The 27,343-nt window shown below is 38.4% G+C and overlaps 1 protein-coding gene across 2 annotated transcripts; it reads left to right on the top strand.

Annotated features, from left to right (window-relative positions):
* The first annotated feature begins 310 nt into the window (after positions 1-310).
* Positions 311-27,258, top strand: CEP78 (centrosomal protein 78). Of its 2 annotated transcripts, none has more exons than XM_065045933.1 (16): positions 311-458; positions 2,559-2,831; positions 3,055-3,230; positions 3,841-3,913; positions 4,440-4,543; positions 5,301-5,475; positions 7,392-7,505; positions 7,746-7,810; positions 10,992-11,100; positions 12,887-13,022; positions 13,971-14,016; positions 15,159-15,302; positions 21,030-21,107; positions 23,080-23,246; positions 24,781-24,934; positions 26,412-27,258. In XM_065045933.1, exons 1-16 carry the CDS (start codon positions 380-382, stop codon positions 26,931-26,933), a joined length of 2,415 nt encoding a protein of 804 aa, XP_064902005.1. In that variant the 5' UTR covers positions 311-379; the 3' UTR covers positions 26,934-27,258. The 2 variants fall into 2 exon arrangements, with proteins under 2 accessions (XP_064902005.1, XP_005505628.1); XM_005505571.3 differs by lacking the exon at positions 311-458 and adding an exon at positions 463-666.
* The last annotated feature ends 85 nt before the right edge of the window (positions 27,259-27,343 follow it).

The raw sequence follows: 27,343 nt of genomic DNA, 5'->3' as shown, positions 1-27,343 counted from the left end.
AAGGAAACAGTAGTTTCTGTTTAGCTATGAAATTCCTGTCTAAAACCTCTGGTGTTTTCAGACCCCCTCCTGCCTGGCTCTGGTCTAAAGACACACTGCGCTTGTGTGGGGATGAGGGAGATAAGGCGTGTTTTACACTTTCCCCACCCTCAGCAGGGGCATTTCTGCGGCAGTAATGACTAGAACAGCCAACAGCAGCTCGCTGCCCCCTCGGGTGCCGGTCGGCCGGGGGCTGCCGAGCCTCAGAAGAGCCGCTCCTGGCTGGGGCAGCGCTCGGGTGCCGCCCCGCGCCGGCGGAGCGGGAGGAGGAGAAGAGAAGGGGGCGCGGCCATTTTGAACGTGTGAAGGCAGGAGGCCCGAGGGGCGGCAGCCAATCGGGATGCTAGCCCGGCGCGCCACGTGGCAGCGGGCGGGCCGGCAGCCGTTGGGATCCGGGGAAACGGCGGCGCGCGGGAGCGGTGAGTGCCGTCCGCGGGCGGCGGCGGCGGGAGGAGGTGCGGGGTCACCGCCCAGGGCCGGCTCGGCGCTTCCGCGGCGGCTTGCGGGCTTCGGCGTCGGGCCGGGTAACTCCTGCCCAGTCGTGTCCGTGCTGCCGCGGAGAAGTCAGCGGGGCGCGGGGGCCTAGCTGGAAGTCTGCGGGGACTGGATGAGGCCCCGTCCGGGAAGGTGGGGGATGCGTACGGGGCCGCTCCTCCCCCATCTCGGGCGCAGCTTTCGTGTCCCTGTGGCTGATGGCGAGCGGCACAGTCCGCGGGTCCTGCCGGGTTTATGGAATATTTCGTTGGGGCAGCGGGGTGCTGAAGTAGTTCCCGGTGTAGGTGGCAATATTGTGTGGGAAAAACGTAAGAAATCCGTTTTACCCTAGTTATAACCAGGATTATGTATTTGGTTCAATGGATTCTCTATTATATACTTAAACACAGTGATTCAACAGGTCAAATAAGACGTTTAGCCCAAGCAGAGCACCAGGCCATGCTTAGTAAAGCGTGTAAGCAGGGAGTGTGTGCTTAGTGAAGCTCCCTGTGTGTGTCTTGCCATTCCAGACGCAGAGCATGGCCATTGTTGCTGTGGCGATTGGTCTTTCGTGGAATTATTTTGTCCCCTTTTAATTTGCCCAGCTGTTTCTTGAATCTCTAGAAACTTACAGCTTTCTAAAAACTCTTAGCATGGAGTGGGATTTCTCATTTTAACTATGTGCATGCAGGAGAGTCCTAGTTTACATAGTTGTTTCTTAATTGGAAGTTTTGGCTCTGATGATCTGGCCCTTTTCCTTTCTACCTGCAAGTGGGCTAACTTCAGTGCGAGGGCCAGGAACTCCTTTCTTTACTTCAGTTAGAGGTGTTGCAGTGAAAGCCACTGTGAAAGAATATTGCTTGAGCTTGGGAGAGAAAATGCGAATATGTTGCACATTAATACATGACCTGAAGTCAGTGGTGCTTTATGATTGATGGTCACTTTCTGAAGCTGAAGTGTTGTATTATAATGTAGTAATTTCTGTTCCAATGGCCACGATGTGGTCATTAGCTAATGCTAGTAAATCAGCTAAAATAAATAAAAGGGTGTAGAGGAGCTGTTATTGGAGTTTCTACTCCTATGGTTATTATTTTCAGTCATCCAAATACTAGTAATAGTAATGTGACTTTTTTTTCCTAAATTATATACTTACAAATGGCTGTCCTCACATGTTTGTGCATATCCAGTAATTCATGTCCCTTGTTGACATACAGAGTGTTTCAGAAGATTGGCTGAAGCTTTCTAATCTTTAACAATATGAAAAAATGTTTGCAATGCAAACAACGTTTGATATCTGTGTGGGATACTTAATGCTGTACTGTTTAATAAATAGATAAATAAATGGATCTTCTAAATATATTGACAAATATTCCTGTTGAAGCCATGGAATGAGTTACTTTTAACAGCTGTGCCACAGCAGTAGAAATTCTACATGACAGTTAGTAGTGTTTTGCTACATGAGTACTGATGTGCAACAAAAACGTGGGCCTGAAAAGTGCTTTCCTGAATTTACTGGGATAAGTATATAATGTATGCAATAGCAAAAGTATTCATGAAAACACACATTTTATTCTGTATTGTGAGAATTTAGACTTCTGATTGAAGTAGCAGAGAAGCTCACAATTAGTTCTCTATGGAATAGTCATTTGTATCCCTTGATGTTGAGTCAGGGAGTTTCCAAGGCCTTCAGGAGTCTGCAGACCCTGACATTACAGAATTAAATGTTAAGAGGAAAACAAGAACTTTACAGAAGTTAGTGCTTGAACGTTTGGTCTTTTGTATTTTGGGTATATCTGTCTGTGTATGGGAAAAAAAATGCGGGATTGTTCTTTGTCTTTTTTCACCCCTTTATTCATTCAGCTGTACTTACACAGGTAAGTGAGCATCACAATACATCAGTGTTTTAGCTGCCACATTGAAGATATGTTTATGCATATTGTATAGCAATTACATATTAATGTTTTGGGTATGCATCTTAAATTGAGGCTGTTGCAAAATCAGTTATGCATTGGGAAGTTTATATTTTTTTTCCTCCCTTATTTTAGAGAGACACCACACAGAAGAAATGTTTGAGTCAGTCAAGATGAGAAGACAGTGCATGCTGGATTTCTACTCACATTATGAACATCTTTGTGCTCTTCAAAACTCTGTCCCACTGAAAGCTGTGAAGGCTAACCTGACTCAGGGTGCCCTTGATATAATTGTAGATCGCATCAAAGCTGCTGATTGGGCACCACTTCTGAATGCTATCAGGCATAATAAGACTCTGACTTCTATTGGAATAAGAAGTTTACATCAACAGGGTATTGGAGAATCAGGTCTGTAGTGATGGCCATAAAAGTTAAATATGTTAATTTATGCATGTTAGAGTTTATTGTATAATGTTTTTGTGTGATTTGTGTGATGAAGGGGGAGGAATTGTAATACCTAAGGAACTATTTCTATTTAATAAAGACAGAAAAAAAACAAGCTGTGATTATGATTACTGTTAAGTCAACAGAGACTGGATTTTACTGATGTGTAATTTTTATTGTTTACTAGGTGTTGAAAGATATAAAACTTACTTTAGAAGGAGAATTCCAGCAATTCGATCAAAAGACTTGGCTGGCCAACTATGCAAAGCTGTCAAAGGCTGTCTCAGTATATCTGATGTACTAAAAAATTTAGAACTGCAGGGTTTGCTTCTGAGGGAGAGAGATCTAATACTTTTAACAAAGGTGAGAATATATTAATATGAAAAAATGGAAAATATGCTTAGAATATAGAGAAGTAGCAACCAAACTTTATAAATATCTCTTACAGACGAGGATGTTCCTATTTTAAGATATCTTAGTGTCATCTATCATCTAAATGATTCTGCTGAGACATTTAGTACAATCTAGTCTTGCTGAATCTGTCAAAATCACATAACCTGCCCTTGCTCTGATTTGTCAAGGCTTACTAGAAAGTTCTTAGCAACATCTCTGATGTGTTCGGGGTGTGTAACTTATGCTTATGACTGAAACTACTGTGCATATACATGACAGAGGAAGGTGTGGGACACCGAGGAGATAAAAGCAGGTCTTCAAGATGTGTTATTGGAACACTCTCCAGTTTGCTGGTGAGTGGCTTCTAGGAATAAAGGTTCCTGCTTGTTGCCCATAGGCTACTGCTCCTCCTGTGCTAAAGAAATGAACTTATCGACTTGTTTTGGCCTTCCCCTTGACCCCCTAGAGAGTTTCTTACAGGGAGCACGAAGAGTTCTGAGCAGTTTGGGTGACTTGGTCTTTTCTCTGTTTGTATTTTTGCTTTTCATGCCAGTTAACAAACATTGTTTTTATTCTGAAGGGCTTGGCCACAGCTTCATCTCTGGAAAGTATCTCTTTAGCCCACTGTCCAATTGGAGATGGAGGATTAGAAAGTAAGTTCAGAGTGAAAAATGTGTAGATAATCTTTTTTCTTTTATAGTCTTTTAAACAGGTCAGTACGTTTTTCATTTTCCATTCCTGTTTTAAATTTGTCTATAGTGATTGAAATAACAATGTTCACTTTATTCTACATGACTTAACACTTTGAGACTTGAATTTCTTCCCTTGATGCTAATAAATAGCCATACTACTTTATAAACATTTTTATACTTTCACCTAAAACATCAGTGGTAACATTTGTTTGAGGTTAACTCTTTCTTGATTTGTTCGTGTTTAAATAAGTGAACTGAAATAAAATATGTTCTAGCCTGTTCAAATAGTCTTTGCTAAACTTGAAATACATGATCTTAGAGCACTCAACATGTATTTAAAATACACTTTGTATTTCAACACTAGTTCTTTGTCAAGGCTTTTGCTTATTAAAGCTGATTCAGTTTCTTAATATGGCAGTGAAAAAGTGTTCTCTGATAATCTGGCTGTGGTGTGTGCAGATAATGTGCATGCTTTTGTTTTCTTCAGCTATCTGTCAGAGTGTAAAGAATTCAGCTACTATCAGATATGTAAACTTCACAGGATGTAGCCTCACATGGCGAGGGGCAGAACATGTAGCAAATGTATTAAAGGTAATTTAATCACCTTTCTTAGACCCAAATGTTCACAAGAACTTAAATACATTTTTTTTTTTTTAATTTTACTTGCAAGCTCTAAGTCCATCAAAGCACTTTGTGAGCAGCATATGTGAATAGTCCTTCTGAAATTTCTGACTTTTTATGCCCAAAATGGCTTAGTCTACTGATGTGGGATTTGAATATGGTGTTTCTTAGTAAACATCAATTAAACAAATAACAGTTCAGACTGATGTATTTTCTTTAAATAATGTTTAGGGTTGTAAGTGTCTGACACCTGTTTAGGGGAGTGCTTCTTTCATTGTTGCAGATTTTGAAAAATGTCTTAATTATTCTTACCCAATGCTTAAGAATACTTGAGTTTACAGTCTAGAAGCTACCAATTAACTGGTTAGTAAGCTTGTGACTAGTATAATATTCTAATTAGTGTTAACATTGGTTTGCATGAAAGCACATAATTTCCTATTGTGTATTTCCAATTCAAAATGCATTGAAACTGTCTGCCAAAGGAAGGTAATAAGATGTTTTGTAGCCATATTTAATAATTTGCATTGCAAATTGGGTGATCAGAACAAACATGACTTAACTGTAATGTTTAAAAATGTCTTGTATTTCTTGAACTCAGAAATGGTATAACTCTGTTTCTTATATCAGTACTCAAGCCATTAAACATCACTTACAAAGATAACTTTGGATCTTGTCATCAATAATGGCTTTGACTTTGCACTTGGTAACAGCTCATTTGTTTGCAAAGCACCAGGCAATGAAAAGACACAGTGAAGCTTGGGCTGAAAGCCTACGTTACAGGAGACCTGACCTTGACTATATGACGGGCTTGAGGCGGATTACTTTCAACTGCAACATGCTTGTTGGAGATAGAGGAGCAAGTGCCTTTGCGGACTGTCTAGGAGAGGACCTTTGGCTAAAAGGTACTGTGAACTATTGACTCTTAAAATACAATAGTGGCAGGCAAAAGACTTAAAATTGTCAGTTATAGTAAATGTAGCCAGAAGAGTAATTCACTATTTAGGATAGAAAAGAATAATCTTTTCTCAAAAGAAATTTCTCTTCCTCTCTTGAATTGCCGAAGTGTTCGAATACTGTTATGCCATCTAGTATTGTCCTCTAGTATTTTGGAGATGTAATTTGTTCTACAGTGTAGCTGTACAAAATGACTAATGTTGAAGGTGTAAATCATGGCATTCTGTACATGAAGTCAAATACTTGTTGAAATTGTTTTATAATTTAAGGCAGGTGTACAGAAAACATGCATAGTGATGGAAGAGGATTGGATTAGAGTATACTTAAGCAAACTGGACTTACAGAAGTCTGTAGGCCCTGACTAGATGCATCCACAAGTGCTGAGGGAGCTGGCTGATGTAATTTTGACACCACGCTGAATGATCGTTGAAGGATCATGGTGAATGGGAGGGGTGTGTGAGGACTGGAGGGTACCAAATGTCACTCCTATCTTCAAGAAGAATGCGAAGAAGGACCCAGGGGGCTACAGGCCAGTCAGCCTTACTTGGATCCCTGGGAAGGCGGGGATGTGCTGCCATCCAGAGAGACCCCAGCAGGCAGGAGAAATGGGATGGGAATGTCATGAAGTTTAACAAAAGGAAGTGCAAAGTCCTGCACCTGGACAGGAATAATTCCATGCACCAGAACATGCTGGGGCCTTTGTGGCTGGAAGGCAGTTCTGCAGAAAGGGTCCTGGAGATCCTGCTGAGCAAGATGACTGTAAGCCAAGAAAGTGCCTTTGTGGCAAAGGTCAGTGGTATCCTGGGCCTTTTTCAGGAAGAGACTTGCAAGCAGGTTGAGGGAGGAGACCTTCCCCTCTGCTTAGCATTGGTGAGGCCAGACCTGGTCTCCCCTGTACAGGATGGAGCTGGAGCTACTGGAGGGAGTCCAGTGAAGAGCCACCAAGATGATGAATGGACTACAGCAACTCTCATTTCAGGACAGGCTGAGGAAGCTGGAACTGTATAGTCTGGAGAAGGCTCATGGCAAGTTTCATCAAGGCATAAAAATATCTGAAGGGCGACTGTAAAGAAGATGGAGGCAGGCTCTTCCCAGTGGTGCCTGGTGACAGAGCAAGATGAAGTGGGTACAGACTGGAACACTGGAGGTTCCCTCCTGAACATCAGAAAACACTTTGTTACTGTGCGGGTGACTGAATGCTGGTGCAGGTTGCCACGCGTTGTAGAATCTTTATCCTTGGATGTCTTTAAGAGCTGTTTGGATGCGGTATGGACGAAGTGGCTTGAAGTTAGCCTGCTTGTGCAGGTGGATTCGGCAAGATGACCTCCAGAGATCCCTTCCAACCTAAACCATTCTGTGAGACTGTGCATGCATGACATTAAGTAAATGCCAAAGCTATTTATAATACTATTTCATGGCGGCCATGTAATTTACTAATGTGTGCAAGCAATGAAATTCTAGAAGCATTGACTCAGACTTTTTAGACATAACTTGTGTGTTTGCACATATGATGCTGCCTTTGGTAGTTGCATTAATTGGTCCCTGAGAATTTTAAGTCTACTAGGAATTGTCAAGAGCAGTGACTTAACTGTGATTTTTATATTCCCTCCTTTGCAGTTGTTTAGTAGTTATTTCTTACTGTTGATTCTATAGTACTGATTTAAATTTCCAGTTTTCTTCTCTGAAAGTAGTATTCTTGTTTTTGCACTTGGCTGTTATCATCATGTGCTCTCCTCTCATGCTTCATGTTCTATGAAATGGAGGTTTTCAGCAGGTGTGGATTAATTGTATTTGGTATTGACTACACGTTACACCACTGAGTGTTTTATTTTGTTTTGTTTTTTTACCTCCTTAAACATTTTAGCGCTTGATTTGCAGCAGTGTGGAATATCCAATGAAGGAGCAAGGTCATTATTGGATGCTCTTCAAACTAATACAACATTAGTGGTACTTGACATAAGAAGGAATCCATTAATTGGTATGTATCTGTATCTACCTTTGACCTCTTTGTGGTTGGTTGGTTTGTTTTTCAGTAACTTTGGTGTGGGGAAATTAACTACTTTTAAGAAAAAAACCTACAACATTATTTTGCTAAACATTTTTATAGTGGGGGAAGGGAGCAGGATTGGTAATGTGTACTGTTTATTCAGTTACCTAGTTGTTTGCATAAAGACTTGTCTCACACAGGAAATGCTTAAGATATCTTAATTCATTCTAGATCACGTTATGATGAAAAACATTATTGAAAGAGTTCTTATGAATGGAAATAGTTCTAATTCGGAGGTATGTCTTAGTAATTTTAGAATGAGTTTGGAGTTTTCATTGTAGCTGCCATTGCATTTTTTTAAAAACTGTTCAGAATGAATCTGAAACAGCTATTGTAGTTATAAATAGAAGTCTGACTCTTAAGCAGTTTAAAGAACAAACAAAACACTATGAAAGGAAAAACTAAAAATACTAACAGCAATGTGATATTGTTATGGGCATTTTGCATGATTTCTTATCTAATTTAAGATTTAACATGCCATAAAGCCAGGATATCCATTTAATGAGAAAAATCCACTTGCTTACCAAGATGAGCACAAACATTTGATGAGATTGATGTTCTTTTGAAACTGAAACATTTACTATCCCAATCCAGGATTCACAGTTATTTTCAGCCCAGTTACAGAAGCCTGGATATTACAAAGAGAAAAACAGTTCAGTTTCTTTGAGACAGTGTCTTGATGTGCTCTGTATTGAAAGTCAGCCATGCAGAGTTTTGTTGTATGTGGGTGTTGGTGGTGTGTTGTTTTGTGTGTTTGTTTTTGGTTTTGTTTTGTTTTTTTTTTTTTTTAAATAAGGAGCCAAAACTCAGGGAATAAATTTGTACACAGAGGTATTAATGAAGACAAACAATTGGTCATTAAGTTCTGTTGCAGAAAGAACTGCAAGGACTTGTGTCTTCATTTTGTCAGTAGTAAAAATTCAGCCATATGATTTAAAAGCAACAACATACAAGTAAAAACAATCTAAGAGTGTATGTAGAAGAATCCTAATGACATTCTGAATTCTGGATGTAAGTAGCACTCTGTTTCTTTCTATTTTTAACAAGTTTTAGCATAATAGAAGAACGTCAGGTATTTTTCAGATTTTTCATCTTTTTTTAATGGAGGATCCATTACAGACTAAGTTTACAAATTTAAAGAAGTGGTGTTTGTTTCTTGTAGCTTAAGCTTGTCAAACAGAATACAGTAAGTTAACATCTACCTTGCTTCCTTTCATCATCTGTGTATTGCCTCCAAACCTGTCAGGTTTCAAAAGGCTGTGCTAGTCCTTTTTTGTAGTGAAGAAAACATGGCTATCTATCTCTGGAAATTATTTAATTTAGTAGGGAATTTTTTCTTTTACCTATTCTAGTTGCTAGAGATCTGAATTTCATATTGATAGAAAATGAAGAATCAGTTGGACTAAATTTAGTCTATGTGCAGAGACTTCTTGAATACAAGGTGTAAGATATAATTTCCTGAGTGAAACTAATCTGTCACTTACTCTTGCAGCGAGTGGCCTAACTCATACCATATCTCAACCACACATAACTGAAGAGTTGCATGGATGATCATCCCTAGTACTGCCTCCAGTTTAATCTTCCTTTAGTTTCAGATTTTTATCCTGTTAAAGGCTAACTGTCATAATTCTCATGAATAAAACTCAGTAAAGTGTTGAATTTGTTTATATCTGAGGCGTGGCAGAGCTGCGTTCTCTACCATCTCATCATGACACCTGTTGTGTCCACTCCATGGTTTTGGAAATATATTAAGGTGCTGCTCTAGAAAGAGAAGTTTGGTGAGCTTTTGAGTGGCCTCATAATAATAAGCTATTGTGACTACAAAAGATCATGTCTTGGCTGCCACAAACGGCCTGTAATGTATTGTCACTACTTGCTTACTGGACACCAGTCACAGCAATCCTGTCCTGTTCTGCGTAAAAACTGGTTGTTTCTCTTTGCTTTTCAATAGCATGTAGGTTCTTGCCTTCGGAGTTGACTTTTCAACTGTGCAAGAAGAGCTGTCTACTGCTAATTGATACCTTTGAATTTGATGGGCAGCTAAAACAAAGGAAAGTTGTATTATCCTAGCAGCACTCTGTAGCTCGTATAGTGGATTGTAATTGTAGATATGATTGGGTGTAACAAGTGGTGAAAATTTGTGTAGATTCTGAGAGAGACTGAATGACTTAAAGGGAAAATCCACTGAAGGTGTCTATAGAACAAATTGCTTTCATAGTCTCAGCTCAAGCACTTAGTAGTTTTTCAACACTGTTAATATATTTGCTATCTTTATACTTAGATGTTGTACAACAGCAGCAGGCACCTAGACAAAAGACAGGCTACTGGGCTACAGGAACTTTAGGTTAACGTAGTACAGGTGCTCTTTCATGTGTGTAGCAGAAGAAAATTAAGATACTCTTGCTCTTAGAAGTTTACAATTTAATTTTACTCTTTTTTAGTTTAAAAAGAACAGTTCAGTTGTCTCAGGAGCTAGATTCAGCTGTAGAACCAGCAAAACTTATAAAAGGATTATTTGTGTCCAAAGTTAAAAAAAAAAAAAAGTTTTCATTGCAAATCATAAACTTGGTTAGCTAGAGCACGGTAATGTGCATTGGGTGCGAATAACTTTGGCGTACTGTTCCTAGTACTGTTATGTCTGAGAAAAGCTTTGTGTGAATATCATCTTCATTTCCTTGGCCTGTTTCAGCACTAGTCTTTGTTCTAACTAGAGCTTCATGCACACTGAAAAATAAGTGACAGCCTAACTTAAGAATATCTACTTGCAATAATAAAACTTCTACTAGGCAAAGGGGAACCTTTAAGTATAGAGCTGTTGCTGTAAAGAAATGAAGTTTGAAGTACAGCAATTACTTTTTATTATCACTATGTCTTAATTTTAGTTTAGAGTCTTTTATGGTGAAAAGGTGAATTTTCATTATAGCCAGTGAAAATTAAACTCTGTATTTTTTTTGAATACTAACTTGATAATACAAAATCATGTTTGGGAAGCTTTTATTACTCTGGACAACTTTGGCCTGAGCCAGTCATTCCTAGCAAGCCAGCTTTCTGAGAATGAAGAGCAAAATACAGAGTTTTCACTTTATAGGGTTGATGCCTTTTTTTTTATTTTTTTTTTTTTACTATAAATTGAGGAGTGTTTTGCACAGGAACAAGGAAAATTTTGGATGGGATATTATAGTGGTGTTCTTGGAATGCTTTCTGATAATGGAGCACTTAGACTCACATTGAATCTGTATTTGAATTGGGGCTTTGTGGGATTTTTGTTTTGCCCTAATTTTACATTTTGTTATTAAGTTTTCTGTAACTAGCAGTGTTCTCCATATGTCTCACAAACCCCCTCCTTTGATTCTACATGAGCACCTCTTTAAATATCAGTTATTAAAACAATTTGTCTCTAAAAATAAATATTTACAGTACGAGTGGCTGACATCTCCATCTTCCAAGGATGCTTTGAAAACTAGACCAAAGAAAAGAACTATTGTCCTAGGAAGTGGTCGAAAAGGAAAAGCTACTATTCGTATTGGTAATACTGTCTTTATTTTCTCTGGCCATAGTAAATTTTGTCTACAAAATGATCTTTTAATGTTTAAGAGCTTTAATTATAAAATATGTGATGTGTCTAAATGGCAGTGTTTTGCAGAATACTTGTCTTTCAACAAATTTCCATATATTCTTAAGTCAATAATGTGTCTTTTACCATCAGTGATTTATGTAGGAAACTTGCTCTTTTTGTCAGTGCTGCTGGATATGTGGCTAGAAAAGTGGTAGGATATGCTGACTTAAATATGTGAAAACATTGCACATATTTATTCTGAATGCATCCTCTCCACAAGCTTTCACTTCTAGGAAGCTTGGTGGCAGTAAGTAGCCTAGTTCTTCTGATGTTGTAACCTTTCTGTAGCAGGCTGTCCTCTGCCAGAACAAACAAGCATTTTTATTGATGCACAAAGTGCTCTAAGATTTTTTTTTTTTAACTTAATGTAAACCTGTTACAAATATTGTATTTAAAATAACATAGGTATCATGAATATTTATAGCTAAGTACTGATAGCTGTGTTACACTAAATGTTTTTCAATGAGCTACTAAAAGTTTCACTGTAATACATTTGGCTGTCTTTCATCTTTGCTTTAGTTATCTGGAAGCAGAGAGGTAAGCATAATAAAAATGACATCTTTGTACAAATAAACTGTGGTGATCAGGGTGATGGAAGAAGAAAATGCCTGACTTAATATTGTTGTGTTTTTTGCTGTTGTGGTTATCTTTTGTGGTTTTATTTTATTTTATTTTATAAAAAGGGAGTCAGGAGGTGAAAACTATTCCGTTTACTTGTTGAGAATTAACTGAAATTTAGAATCCCTTTATGACAGTTATGCATTTCTGTTTGCCCAAAGAGGCGGCAGATGCCCCATCCCTGGAGACATTCAAGGCCAGGCTGGACGAAGCTCTGAGCAGCCTGGTCGAGGAAGATGTCCCTGCTCATTGAGCTGGGTGTTGGACTACATTGCCTTTGAAGGTCCCTTCCAACCCAAACTATTTTATGATTCTACACCATTACAAAATTGCTTGTTTTACTGATCTCAGAGAAACAATAACCTGAGTTCTCACTAGTTTAACTGGATTAAATACTGGGTTAACTGTTTTCTGAGCTTGTTAGTTTCTGATTTCTATAGAACCTGGGGTAGAGTGATCATCCACACTAGGTATTTATTCTGAATCTAATTTGAGTGGTAGTGTATGATTTAAACAAGAAAAAAAGACTGGACTAGTGAACATGGCTTTTCATTATTATTCCTTTTAAGTGAAGATACTGCTTTTCTATAGAAGTGATCGACAGAAGTGCCAGCTTTAGCTTAAAGCATTTTGCCTGTTATTAAACCAACGTTCTTCACACAAAACCCACTAGAGGGCAATCTGAAGCACATATATAGCTTTATTGTCTGTGTGGACTAAGCTCTCACCTGGCACAATGGAGTTAGGTATCTGAAGATAGTAATGTGAATAAACCTCTTTAGCTACACGAATTCACTTCCTTTTTTTGAATAACAGCATGTCTTACTTGGATCAACCTAACATAACAGTTAAATATGTGAGCTTGTAATTGCAAGCAGGTCAGCTGCCTGCTGCTCTTTTTGAGAGGCAAAACAGAAGTTTTTGAACACTTTAGCAAAATTAAACTGAAAGATAGATTTCCTACAGTCCCTTTTATTAATTAGGTGATTTTACTCTTGAACAGCGAGTTGTGAATTTATATGTAAATAACTCGGTGTAATGAATTATCTTTTTTTCCTATTCTTGCTGTTCAATACAGGATTAACTTCTAAAAAGTCTGTAACTCCTGGGAAGAAAAATATGCCTGTGAAAGACAGTTACTCGCCAAAACCATTACCACCAGGCACAAAAGGCTTCCTTCCTTGGCGGACTGCAGAACGTGCAAAGAGATGCAGGTGATGTTTTCATAGTACCAGGAAAATATTAAAGCATTACAAATGTACCAGAGAGCAGTGTTAGTTTTTTTAAATACATATTTGAAAGTTATACACAGAATTTCGTACCGCACCCCTTTTTATTCAGTTTATATAAATTTTGAGGATGTTACATAAATTCTATTCCAGTAAGTGTCTAAAATACACAGAAAGATGTAATTTGATGGCCACAGGAATATTCAGGAGCAACAGTAAAACCCCAGACTAAAACAACTAAACATCACAACCAAACCCATCTTGCTTGTTTGTTCACTTTTTATTAATAATTTATGAGACTTGTCATGGCTGAAGACGAAATTTAGTTTTCTAAACTTGTAGTATAGTTGATTTGGCATGCAGTTTGAGATACCTAGGTATTTTTCCTTCTTTCTGCTCTGTCTACCCCAATTACAACACGATTATTGTGATTATCTAAACCCTGTGAAGTAAAATAAAAAAAAAAACCCACCTTGTTACCCATGGCAGCTGTAATATTATCATGCTTCCTTTTGAAACAGTGTGGTTGTTTTTTTAATGTATTCCCTAAACCTTGATCTCTCAAAATAGAGGCTATATAAATACTTAAGCAAAAAATGACTTAATAAAAATAGTTATGATAGAGCATCGAACTTGTTTTTCAATATGCTGAATACCGAATTCTGTTGACATTAGTTCATAATAATTAACTAAGCAAGTTGCCTATTGAAGATATTAACATTAACATCCAGTAATGTTGCTCTAATTCACGGGTAAGTAGGAGTACTAATAGAACAACATGAGGATGTAATGAGTTTTAAAGTGATACAGTGCAGTGTATGATGCTGTTGTTACTCTTACTGCTTCACCTGTCCTAAAATCTGTGTTTGGAAATGGAAGTAGAAACAGTGACATTATAAACTTTTCTCAAAAGTGTTTATTTTCTGACTTCAGAGGGGGGCCAGCAGATAGTACTGAAGAATTACCAGTGAAGATTCAGGTACTCTGTCTTTCATATGATGGTTTATTTAGTAGATGAATGCCTGAAAAATGATGGAAGTGTTTTCAACAGAATCCTATTGTCTGAAAGTTAAGACTGCAACATACTCTTAAAGTTTCTCTCTCATAGAAGTGTAAAATAATAGTTTATGTCAGCATTTGTTTTGAACTTCTTTGATACTTATTTTATTCACCTTTTGATTTCTCAGCCTTATGAGCAAGCTGGGTTTGAGTATGGGCACAGTCCCTCTAGAGGCAGTAAGGAGAATGAGCAGCATTTTTCCCTGAAAGGTTCTGCTCCCACTTCCTCTCTTTCCTCCTTTTGCCTTCGGACTACACACTTTGTTCAAACCCATCTGGGAACTGCTGTAGTGAACATACTAATGGGGGGAAAAAAAAATCCTCTCTTTCTTCCTTCTGTTTTGCATCTCATTTCCATCTTCTCCCCACTCCACCCACCAGAGAAAAGCAGAAGTTTGTTAGTGTGTACTAATTAATTAAACTGGCTCACGGAAGTGTCTGATGGTGGCTGAAGCCAGCACACTTAACCCCTGCTCTGGCATAGGCTTCCCATGAGCTGCGGTCCTTCAGGACAACCTGCTCTGGCACAGGCTGACATGGGTTGCAGCTCCTTCCCTCCGGGGTCTCCCCTGGGCTGGAGTGTGGGTGTCAGCTTCACCATGAAGCACCTCCTTCTCCTCTGAGCCTGCTGTTCCCTCTGCTCTTCCTCACTCTTTCTGTTCCCTCCTCTTCTGCCTGTCTGCCATTTTTTACTCCTTCTTTCACAGGTTTTCCCAGAGGTGCCACTGTCTTGGATGTAGGGCTCAGCTGTGCCCTGTGGGGGGGTCTGTTTGGTACAGGGCAGCCCCGGCCACTCCTCTCAGGGGCCACCACTACAGGTCCCTGCCACTAATTCCTCGCCACATACACCCAATGTATGCACACATATGATTTTTTAAATATATATGGTTTTATACCAGTGTATTTCCAAATCACATAGCCGGACAATACATATGCATTGTAAGGGACTCTGGGAAATGATTGCTTTTTAATTAAGCTTTTGGTACTATTTACTCTTTGATTTTTTTTTTTTTTTTAATTGCACAATGTAATACTTTGAGTGTGTTTTTCTTATGTAATTAGACAGGTATTCCTGTGAAAGTGACAGTGGAAAGCGCTTCTACATCTGAAACTGAAGACACAGAAGATTTAGATGATGTTATCCATCATCCTGATTTGGCAGAATCATTAGATAAGATTAATGTAACAAAGTATCAACAATTACAGGTAAGAATCCTGTTATGTGCCTTAAACTCCATAAAGGCAAATCTTATTAATCACGTTTTACGGAGAAAATTATGGTTAAACAAGTAACCAGTCATGGAGCAGGACTTCCAAATAACTTTTGATTGTTCTACGTTATGTCACACGGGTTTCAGTTTTGACAGATGTGTCAAATATGCACTGGACTTCCAGTCTCTGAGTAGTTCTAACGAAGATGGTTATGCTATAAGCATGTTGTCAAATCAGGACCATAATAAGGAAGAACTTCACTTAATACACACAGCTGCAATTTGCGTAGTTTCTCTGTTCCAGTCTTGAATCATGGCTCCCAAATCTTTTGATCAGTGTTATTGCCCGTACTATTTCCTTCCAAGTATTTCCTTTATAAATGTAATTTAATGTTATTTCTAACAGCTAAAATATTGTAGTCATTATTGTGTAAAAAAAAATTAAAAAATAACTAAAAGTGTGTTAAACCTCCATTTTATAATTAAGCTCGGTAACAAACATTTTCGTTTGCTTTTTATTATTCCCTCTACTTAGACAATTCTAAAAAAATAGCGGTAGCCAGACTGACTATTGCTGCAAATGTCTTGAGAGGGAATGTTCTTATAAATGCAAGGGAAAACAAAGGGTGTGTTTCAGTTGCTCAGTATCACTGCCAAGGTAATCTAGCACTATTATAAAGTAACATCCCTCAGGCAGAATAACTGGGTTGTTTCTGAAGTGTTAGGATTTGAGTTATGTTTGGAGAATCTGCACTGCCTCCAAATGAAGACCTATAGTCAGTCACACCACACTGTGTGAATGAACTGTTCATGTGTATAAATACCAAAACCATATAGCTGTCTTTATGTAAGTGAAGTTGAAACTTGTTACAAATCTGTATGTAATGGGAGAGTTAGGGTGGCTCAAAGTTACTGTGGAAGACAAAATGATTGTACAAATACTGCATAAGTAATTCTCTGACTTTTTTTCAGCTGATGTATACATTTTCTTTAAGCCTACTCTTGTTCTCTCTAGAACTTCTATTTGGGAAGATTTTTAAGGTTTTCACATGTTACTGGGACTTACAGTTGTATAACAGCTTTCTTCATTGTGGGTGATTTCATATTACCGTTTGTGTGTAATATGTTGACATTATGGTGTACGGTGGCTTCAACACTCCTATCCAGAGCATTGTGTCTGGAATCACGGAGTTCCATGTCATGTGCATATTGTGCCAAAAACTTCCATGCAGCAAGTATGGTGCTTTCAGGAAACGCTCGATGTATTTCTTCTTGGTATTTGGAGAAGGAGGAATATTACTTTCAGGACACACTGCAGAGGCAGACAGTGTTTTGTGCTTTGGGGAAGGGTTGTCATATCTACCTATGTTGTCAGTGTTACCTGTAGTATTAAGTTTAGAACAACTGTAAGGAAGGAATAATTTGTGATTAATTTGAGCTTCCTGGGAGGTAAAACTACAGATTTTAGGAACCTACTCCAAAACTAGTTCTAAACTTCCTGTGCTTGTAAAGGTCCAGATTTTCCTGATTTTCTGAATTTGAAAACCAAAATACTTTTTTCAGGTCATGGTTGCGTATCTCAGAGCACTGTTTAAGCAGTCTTGAACTGTTTCTGTGCCTCACATATTCCTTTTGTGACGTTTATGCAAAGCACAGTTTCACATTATGGCAGAACTGAACTAACAACTTGTGAGGTCTGTTTCTCTTCAGTCCCTTAGTACTTTTCCATTTCTTGAATCAGTATTTTTCTCTTTTATGTCTTTTTAATGTTTATCTGATCATAAGGCAAGTTGATTCAACTTGCTGATGTGGAGAAAACTCGTGTAGTTCAGCAAGAAGTGCAAAGTCCTGCACCTCGGGAAGAATAACCTCATGCACCAATATAGGCTGAGGGCAGACCATCTGGAAAGCAGTGTTGCATAAAAAGCCCAGAGGGTCATGGTGAACACCAAGTTGAACACAAATCAGCCCTTGCAGCAAAGAAGGTGAATGGCATCCTGAACTGCATTAAGAGCAATGTTACCTGCAGGCTGACGGAGGTGAGCCTTCCCTGGTACACAGCACTAGTGAGGCCACACCTGGAATACTGTGTCCAGTTCTGGGCTCCTCCGTATAAGAGAGAGATCGGCATACTGATGAGAGTCTAATGAAGAGCCACTAAGATGATGAAAGGACGGGACCATCTCTCTTATGAGGAAAGTCTGAGAGAGCTGGGACTGTTCAGCATGGAGAAAAGAAGGTTCAGGGAGGATCTTCTTAGTGTATGTCAATACCTGAAGGGAGAGTGTGAATAGGACAGTGCCAGGGTCTTCCCAGTGGTGCCCAGTGTCAGGGTGTGAGGCGGTGGGCACAAATTTAAACACAGAAGATTCCCTCTGAACATCAGGAAACACTTTCACTGGCAGAGTTACCAAGCACTGGCACAGGTTGCTCAAGGAGGTTGTGGAATCTCCCTCCTTAAGAGATGTTAAAAAAACATCTAGACACCATCCTGGGCAGCTTGCTGCAGCCGGCCTGCTTGAGCAGTGGGTTGGAGCAGATGACTTCCCGAGGCCTCTTCCACCATCAACCATACTGTGATTCTGTGGTATTTTTCCAGATTAGTTTTCAGCCATTTTAATGACTCACATTGGTGTACATGAATGGGTGCATTCCAGAACTGGATCATGGAAAGTGACAGAAGTATATGCCTGATAATACACGAAGGGAAGTGGAGGACCCTTTCTATCTGCATTAGTTAGGTTTAGGTACTGTCATTAAACAGCTCTGACTGCAAGGCTGCTTGATTGGGTGTCCTGGTGTCAGCTGGTATAGAGTTAATTTTCTTCCTAGTAGCTGGTATATCACTGTTTTGGATATAGTATGAGAATAATGTTGATAACACACTCATGTTTTAGTTGCTCAGCAGTCAAAAACTTTCCTGCTTCATATATTGATGTGCCAACAAGAAAGTGGGGAGTGCACAAGAAGTTGGGAGGGGACAGTTGGGACAGCTGACCCCAACTGGCCAAAGGGATATTCCAGACCATATGACATAATGCTCAGTATATAAAGCTGGGGGAAAAAAAAGGAAGGGGGGGACATTTGGAGTGATGGTGTTTGTTTCCCAAGTCACTTTTATGCGTAATGGAGTCCTGCTGTCCAGGAGGTAGCTGAACACCTGCCTGCCAATGGGAAGTAGTGAATAAATTCCTTGTTTTGCTTTGCTTATGTGAGTGGCTTTTGCTTTACTTATTAAACTGTCTTTATCTCAACCCAGGAGTTTTCTCACTTTTACTCTCCTGAGTCCCCCTGTGTCCCACCAGTAGGAAGTGAGTGAGTGGCTGCGTGGTGTTTAGCTGCCAACTGAGCCTTAATTACTATGGTGAGGAGCTGACTTGAGGAACTGAACTAGCTGGAAAGTAATCCAATGTCTTTGGCTCTAGCAGGCAGGTCTTGGCACAACCTTGCAGTAAAGTAGGACAACCACTGTGCTAGAACAATGATAGAATTGCAGAGTAGGAATAAACATTAAGAGGTAGGAACTCCATAAATTGACACTGTGTCAAAAAAGCTCTCCAAACATCCTTAAATGTGACTAAATGACCAGACTTTCACCTTAGTATGCAAGTCCTCGAGAACTTCTGTGCATCCTCCTGTTCAAAAAGGGGCTTTAAGCATACTACTTATTGAAACAATATTAGTTGTGTTTTCATTTTTTAAAAAACAACTGTTGGCTAACAAAAAAACTTCATTTCTGCATAAAAGAAAAATAAGAACTGTTAAGTGTTCTTCTACTAGAGAGAATGTGAAATGTCAGAATTGCCTCTGATGAGGAATAGAGTTGAGGAGATTCCCAGATTTTGAAATTTTAACAAAGGATGTAAATGGTGAACTTTGCCAAATGGTGAACTCTTTCTACATGTTAATACTGTGTGAATTATATAGAAGTAGAGATTGCACTATAACTGTTTCTTAGAAAGAAGGACAACAATGTAATCAAGTAGAAAAACATGGCTAATTAGTTACTGAAGGTTTTTTATAGTTTTAATTTTTAAACTGTAGTTTTATATCTCTGTCCAGTGTTGAGTAATCATGTTGCGTACAGCAATTCCGAGGGCTACAGATATATTTGCTATTCAACTTCATCTTAAAGGCTGTCAGTGCTATCTTTCTGGACCACACTACAAGACGGGTCAGTCTTTTAGCTTGGATGTACATTTAGCTCTCTCTGATGTGTTTCAATATTTTTTTCTGCATAAAGACTAAAGGGTGGTGTAAGCTAGTGAATTTCTCAACAGCAAATCAAAGAATAAAACGTGCAATGTTCAATGGTGGCAAATATGTTTACACAGGTGCAAGGCATCTTCCTTTGCATGTAGTTATGTGATACTGCTTTTGAGGAGATAAGTCTTTCTCGTGTGTTCAGGTGATAAAGATATGACTGACTTTCTAGTTCTCGGGTTAACCTGGTTGATGCTGGTCTAAGGATCTTAGGAGTGAACTTCACTGGACAGTAGTGACAGACCCATAATCTTCACTCTGGGCAGTTGTCACTGGGAGGGCTGTATCTAGGATATGTCCGAATGTGCATCTTTGAGTCAGATGCGTAAGTCCCTTGCATCCTGCAAGACCTGTGAAGACCTCTTTGTAGAAGGATTGCTTTTACTGTGCATTGTGCTGCACACCAGTCTTCTCAGCTGATTGCTCATATGAAGTGCAGTAGTATGCTATTGAATAAGGTTTTGATAGTAAACAAAGGATTTCAGTACTATTCGGACCTTTGCTCCTCTGTAAAACTAATTGATAAAGTGTGTAAAACAAAACAAAACAACAGTATCCTATGATACATATGTGTGGTTGCATACAAAGTGTACAGAGAAATGAAGAAGCTTTGTATACTGTTAATTTGTATAGATTACCCTCCGAAAGACAGAGCAGCTTGATAATTGTAACAGCTTTCACCTTTGGATCCAGAAGACTGTGATAAGGCATGCAAGAACAAAAATTCCTATTTGTTCTTCCACTTCAGGTGTTGTAATTAAAGATGACAATGCTCTGCTATGGTATGAGAAAATGTGGTGATTGCTTATCAAATCATGATGGAGAGATTCACAAATTAGAACTGAAAGTTAAAATGTAAGTGTAGGCATTTAATGAACAAGACTTGATTGTACTTGTCAGATGTTTAGGTTTGTTTTTCTTGTTCTTAATTCAACATTAAGCTGCTTCACTCAAACAGTTTGGGATTGTGAAAAACTGACATTTTCTGCTGATGAACTAAGTGAAACCAATTGGAAAGAGTACAGTTATTACACTTCAGAATTTTGTATTCCTACTGCTGTAGTAAGGAATAAAATTCTGGGTGAAGAATACATTCAGAAAATTAAGGTATGGCTAGTAAGGATTTTTTTAGGGACAAGAAGAGGAAGTAGAGAAGAACATACATTCCTAATGATAATGTCATAGGTCCAAGAGACTTGTGCTATAATCTTGTGTTATCTGTTGCTATACTGCAATCCGATTAAGTGAATCGCAATTATTTCCACTTTCCTGCCTTAATTTTTTGCATCCTAAGTTATGTGCTGGTAGACCACTGTGATGTATTTTTGGCGAAGATACGTCATTGCCTAGAGTGCCGTGTGCTCGTTGTTAATTGGACATGTTGAGTTTTTGTGTAATATTTTGCAATGATCTGACATTTTGAGATAAATTTCATTATAGTTTATCTGTGTTATGACAGTTGGAGCTGCAAGAACACATGGAAAAATTAAAGGAAGAGCAAAGAGCCAGAGTAAAGGCTGAGGAACGGATAACAGAGGTAATGATACTTAACTGTTAATCATCTTTACTTTTAACGGAGGCACCAATCAAACTATCCACTTGCTTAATTAGGAGTAACTATCAATGACCTGTAATGTGTTGGCTTCCAGAGTTTCAGTTCAAAGTCACATGGGTCATTTACTAGCCTAAGGACAATGATGACATCTGTGTTTAGTAATGTGTGTTTGTTCTCCTGATCCTATTCCAGAGCCTTGAACTCTGGGTCAAGCTACTTTTCAATGTGTTTCATTCGTTTGGTTTATTACTTATGATCTGGGGCATCCTAATGTTTGATTTTCTTGAGAAAGTGATTAAATCTGTTTGCAATTTGCAGCAGATGGGTAGTTCTTTGAGGTCTCCCACTTTCTTTATCATGACTTGTGCTGAAAAGCTGTTTGCTGCAAATGTTGTTTAATTTGGCTTGTTTGGTCCCTTTGAGTTTTAAGTTTTGCTTCTGCAGGCATTAAAAATGTTGTATGGTTTTCTACATAGCATGTTGGCCATAGCTGTCGGTTTTTGCGAAGTACAGTTTGACATTGTGACAGAACCAAACTAACAGCTTGTCACGGTTAAATTGTGAGGTCTGTTTTCCCTCTGTCCGTTGTCACTGACCTATAAAGATCCTTTGTATCAATAAGCAGAACGCCTTGTAATAGAGTGTAAGATGGTGTAAATGAATTGATTTTGTGATATGGAGTGGAATGAAAGTGGTGGTACCCTTTGGAACTTGAGCAACAAGTGGTACCCCACAGTACAGGAAGCAGATAGCCACAAGAGACTCTACAAGGCTCATTGTAGTCCTCAGCTGCAGCCACCCTCATCCTCCTGTAATGTGAAGTGAACCAGTGAGCTCTGCTGTGGGTATCTGTTGTTTGAATGCTTAAATGCTCTTCAGGCTAGATGCCCACTGTAAGAAATCTTTCTCTGTAGTGCTAGACTGCTTGGACCTAGCACCTTGTCTTGGTAGAAGAAATAAAGTAAGTAGCAGTAATCTCTAAAATAGTTCATTTTGATGCCAGTTTAGTAGCAGCAGTACACTACACAGATCTATGATTTTTTGTCCTCCTCTCATAGAAGATGAAGGAAAGGCTATAGTAGCAGTGATCTTATTTAAGTGTCTGAGTTAATGTTTCTCTCAAACACAAATCCCTTGGATGTACGTTTGGCTCTCTCTGATGTGTTTCAGTGTTTTTTTCTGCATAAAGACTAAAGGTTGATGTAAGCTAGTGAATTTCTCAACAGCAAATCAAAGAATAAAACATACATATAACTTGAATGGTGGCAAATACGTTTACACAGGTGCAAGGCATCTTCCTTTGCATGTAGGTATGTGATACTGCTTTTGAGAAGATGAGTCTTTCTCGTGTATATCCTGTATATACACCTGTATATCCTACAGTTATTCACCTTTCAGCTTGTCATTGATTTGATTAGTATTCAATGCTGAGAAAAATCACATAATCTTAAACTTCCAATTTTGTGATGCACAGTGCAGGTGAGAGATACAGTAGTATGTGTTCCCTCTGATACAGAGGGGTGAATAGAGGGAGAGCACTGGCCTTTATTAGAATTTTTTTACTAGTAAAATAAATTATTTGGTGTTAATGTGTCATATAATACATGCAAAATAACATGAGATGAAAGCTAATTTTTTTTCTTGCACTTGCTCTGCAACATTCTGTACATACTGAAAACAGTTCTGAGCCAGCAGTTTTGAGTGCCTGCGGCAATTTCACTATAGTAACAAAGAATTGCAGCTCAGTGCAACGAGGGCTGAGTGCCCTCAATATTTCTGGTACAGGAAGCTCTGTGTCAGTTATACCAGTTACTTTGGGTATTTCGCTTTGTGGTATTTCTGCTCTATAGGCTTGCAAAGGTGGTGGGTTTTTTTGGTTTGTTTTGGTTTTTAATTTGACAATTATAGAAATTACTTTACCTTTTGTTTGTTTTGTTTTGTTTTGTTTCCATAGCTGGAAATAGAAAATGCAAGATTAAGGAATATAAATATCTCCTTATCTGAGGCTCTTCACGCGCAGTCAGTAACCAACACAATTTTGGAAGATGAAAGTGTTCTAGGCAGCATTGAGAACTCCTTCCAAAAGTTTCATGCTTTTTTAGACCTCCTTAAAGATGCTGGGTAGGTTGTCACTTTATGTCTTACTGTTTCTGCTGAGAGCTCTTTCCAAAATTATCCTTCCAATGAAGTAAGCTAAGCTGCTCTCTCCCCCCAAGAGGCTGTACTTGCAGACAGCAAAGGAATTAAAATTAACTATGTACACACTGTGTAGTCTTTCCTCAGTGGGAAGACCATGATCCAAGCACCATCCAGCTGAATTAATTTATTTGTCTTTGGGAAAGGCTTTCAAGAACACCCTTCCAAAAGAGAAGGCGGCCTCTGTAATAGTGAAGCACGTTTCCGAGTCTTTATTGGACCACCTATGGCTCTTAGCGTTCCCATGATATGAAAGGCTCAAAATGCAGTTGAACTGGCTTCAGAAAATGTCATTTTGCCTTAGGCCTCCCTTTACTAATTGAGGTACAGAAATCTACATAGATGAATCTGGCCTCTGTACTTAAATTCTAGATTATTTATTATTACTTGAAATATTTTAGAGTGTATTGAATAAAGTTTGTCTTAAGGCTCTACCACTTTACCTGCAGTTTCTCAGAGGATGGCTCATCCTTCCCAATTGTCAAAGAATTTCAGCTTAAGTTCTAAAAGCTCATTTGTAAAGCTTATGTAGCCAGGCATGGCATTCTTATCCAGGAGAGTGAAAAAATGATGTAAAGACCTATTATAGTCTATTCTGCATGTTCAGATAAGACCACAAAATAGTTTATTTGCCCTCCCTGCCAGCCTGCTTCCATCCACCTCCAAATTATAACAATGGAACTTAATGTAAAGTTCACCCTGAGGCTGCGTTCTAATTTTGTGTCAATAAGTTGGTAGAGCTGCCATTACTTTAAGAATTAATTTCAAACTCTGGAGGAAAGGAAGAATGCTTTTTCAGTACTTAAAAACTGTTTTTTTCAGCTGGATTCTACACCTAGTCATGATGATAGGGAACCACTGGAAGTTAGTTACAGAATCCAATCACAAAGACTGCTCTTCTCAACAAGCTTCTATGTATAAATGCTGTGCTATCAATTGATGGCTGCAAGTTCTCACTTCTTATTGAAAGAAGTTCACTTCTTAAAACACCCAAGTGCTAGGTTTTGGCCAAATTGTAAGCTGGCAGGTGGAACAACATGACTGTATTTGTGAAGCATGTAATTGGACTTTGCTGTTAGAGGTTATGCTAGTTGGGAAGATGTGCACAAATCTTCACTGGAATGATAGTTTTAACCTTTGTTCTGTCTGACAGGGAATCTGGTTGCCAATGTCTTTCTCTGAGATCAGTGCTAAGTGGGGGGGCTTCATTCTTAGCCTCATAACACAGTCATGACTGACAGTTTTGAACCTGCAGGCTAATTTGTGTGAAGATAGGAAAATACCTTTATCTACTGGTTTCATCTTTATCAAGCTATTTTTGATTTCTCAGAAAATAATGGAAAAACTGTCTTCAAAGCTTTAAACTTATTCTGTTTTTTCTTCTGGTTTTGAATGTTTAGGTCTTTCACAGGGTAAGATTATTTTTTTTTTTTTTTTGTCATTAAATTTTATTTTACAGACTTGGACAACTTGCTGTATTAGCTGGCATTGACCAGTCAGATTTTGGTCATTTGGGGCATCCACAAATGAATTCTACTCTCAGTAAGCCTGCTAACATGCTAAAGGAAAAGTCTTTCGAAGAAGAAAGACAGGAACATACCCAGAATAGCAAAGTAAGTCTATAGAGGGAATGCTAGTGGCAATGTACTTGATGCTATCCAATGTACTTTTCAGCTGTTATCCCACTCTGACTGAAAGTAATGGTTCTAAAAAGATCCATTAAGTAATTATAGCAATCTTTTGCTGTAGCTGTATTTACACAGATCATAATAATTCAATGATTAATGTAAGCTTTTGAAGTGATTACTATTTGGAACAGAAACCATAGTATTTTGTAATGTACTAAAGAACGTGTTGGTGGCAATTTTGTTGATTCTTATTTTGAAATATGAAGTTCCGATGGTAGTATGCATCCATTAAAAATGGCAAATACCATGACTAGTTTTTTTTAGAAACATTTAATAATGATATGTAGTGGTTTTAAAAAGCTAGTCTTCTAGTAGAGGGTAGTGTCATACGCCTATTGAAAAGCACACATTTTCTTTTAAGAAATTACAGTGTGTATGTCCAGTCCTGTTAGATTTCTTCATGGGCCATGTAATGAATTTCAGGCAACTACAGATTTTCAATATTAACAACACAAGTATTTACTCTGAAGTCAATAAACAGAAAAGGTTCCAGATATTTCAAGGGACATATTAAAGTTCCAATAAAAAAAAAAAAAAAGACCAGGCTTAAATTTTTAGGGCAGTTAAAAATTAAGATACTGGCAGCCTACAGCGTTGCCTAAGTTGGATAAAACTGTAATGCTAACAATCATTCTGCATTCCAGTATGGTTCTTATACCCAATGTCTTCCCTATTAAGTATTCTAAATTCCTCAAGAACACCATAAGCTTCTAAAACATGATGGTAAAAAGCGTTGTTTGCTTTTTAACGGTGTGGAAAGCAATTCCCAGTTTTAGAGTTTGAATCTACTGAAATGATTTGTTAATAGTTTGGCTTGCCACAGTGTTTTCAGACTGTTGTGCACTGTGACATGAACTTGTTCATGCAGTTTGTTTGAATCATTGTTTTTCTAATTCAGTTACATTTAGAAGCCTGAGTTTGAAGTGCTTTTTAAGTAAATGTGACAAAGGATAATTACAAAAAGCTTCAACGAATGCACTGCTCTTATACTTACTTTCTAGTATTGGTTAGTTTGGATTCTTGTAGTAGCTCTCTATTATGGGATAGAGTATTGGGACCACACTACTGGGAGGAAATTTGATGAATTGCAGGTATTTCAGAATTATAGACGTAATTAGGCTTTGGCTGCTTCAGTATTACTGACACATTTCTCTAGTATAAAGTTCTAGCTGGATGTGAAACTCAAATATGCCTACTTTGTATCATTATCACCCTAGCAATCTTCTGAAATTTGCTTACTTTGAAAGGTAATAAAGGTTGAGTGATGGCTATTATCTCTGTGTCTTTTAGTATTATGTAAAGGCTTTATTTTCCTGTGCAGATTTTAGTATATGGCAGTTGCAGTACTGGATTTTTTTTTCTTTAGTTGCATCAGTATCTTAATTTGCATCTCTTATTTCAGAACAGAGCTGGGGACACCCAAGTTTCTCTTCCTGGCACATTTCAATCCCAGATGATTGTGAATGATGCCTTCTCTGCTCTTAGAGAAATACAAGAACTTGAGAGTGCTGGGCAACAGTACCAGGCAGGCTCACAGAACGAAAATGAAGCTCAGACAATTAACCAAAATAAAGAGGATAAGCCTCGAAATAGTACTCCAACATTCTCTGAGAGGAGAATCAAACAAAATGAACAAGCACAAGGACATCACTCTGCAAGGCTATTGGTTACCAGTCCACATTTTTTTTCTGATTCCAGTATACATACTAAAAGTAATGGCAGTAGAAGCAGTGGTGCTTCTGGTGAAAGAAGCAAAAATTCTTTCTCGAAGAGATACATCACCAGAGCAAATGAAATGGCAATTCCAAATGATGGAGCAAGAGGAGACCAAAGTACCCTGCAGAAAGTAAACCACTCTGGAACTAATACTGTAGGATCTGGCTCTGAAATAGAAGAAAGTATCCGAAGTGTTACCAGCATTTGAAATGGTTCTAAAATGTTTGGACTGTTCTTTACACTTGCAAGATTAAAAATACATGTTGAATGCCTCAGTATGCTTTGTGAATTTTCTGTAAAGTAATGTAGACTTTGTAACTTGTAAAGCATTGCATGCTGTTTGGTATTTCTGTTTCATGTTTGCATCACTTGTCACTAGATTTTTATTTTTGGAAACGTTATGAAATGGTAGAATGGTACCCTTCAGTTTGTACTACATACGAAGGATTCCCAAGGTGTGGGTTTTATTGTGTAACACAGATCTCATTATACACTGTGAACTGTTTTGAGCTAATAAAATTGGTTTGCATACATTATTTTTTCCAGTGTATTGCAATGGAAGTGGAAAAAGTGGCTTTAGGGCAAACATCAATTCGTGCCTAACAGGTGGTGGGTATG

The sequence above is a fragment of the Columba livia genome, chromosome Z, assembly GCF_036013475.1.
Source record: "Columba livia isolate bColLiv1 breed racing homer chromosome Z, bColLiv1.pat.W.v2, whole genome shotgun sequence".
NCBI lineage: Eukaryota > Metazoa > Chordata > Aves > Columbiformes > Columbidae > Columba > Columba livia.
The sequence above is the reverse complement of the archived record's forward strand: the minus strand, read 5'-3'. Positions and strand labels throughout refer to the sequence as shown.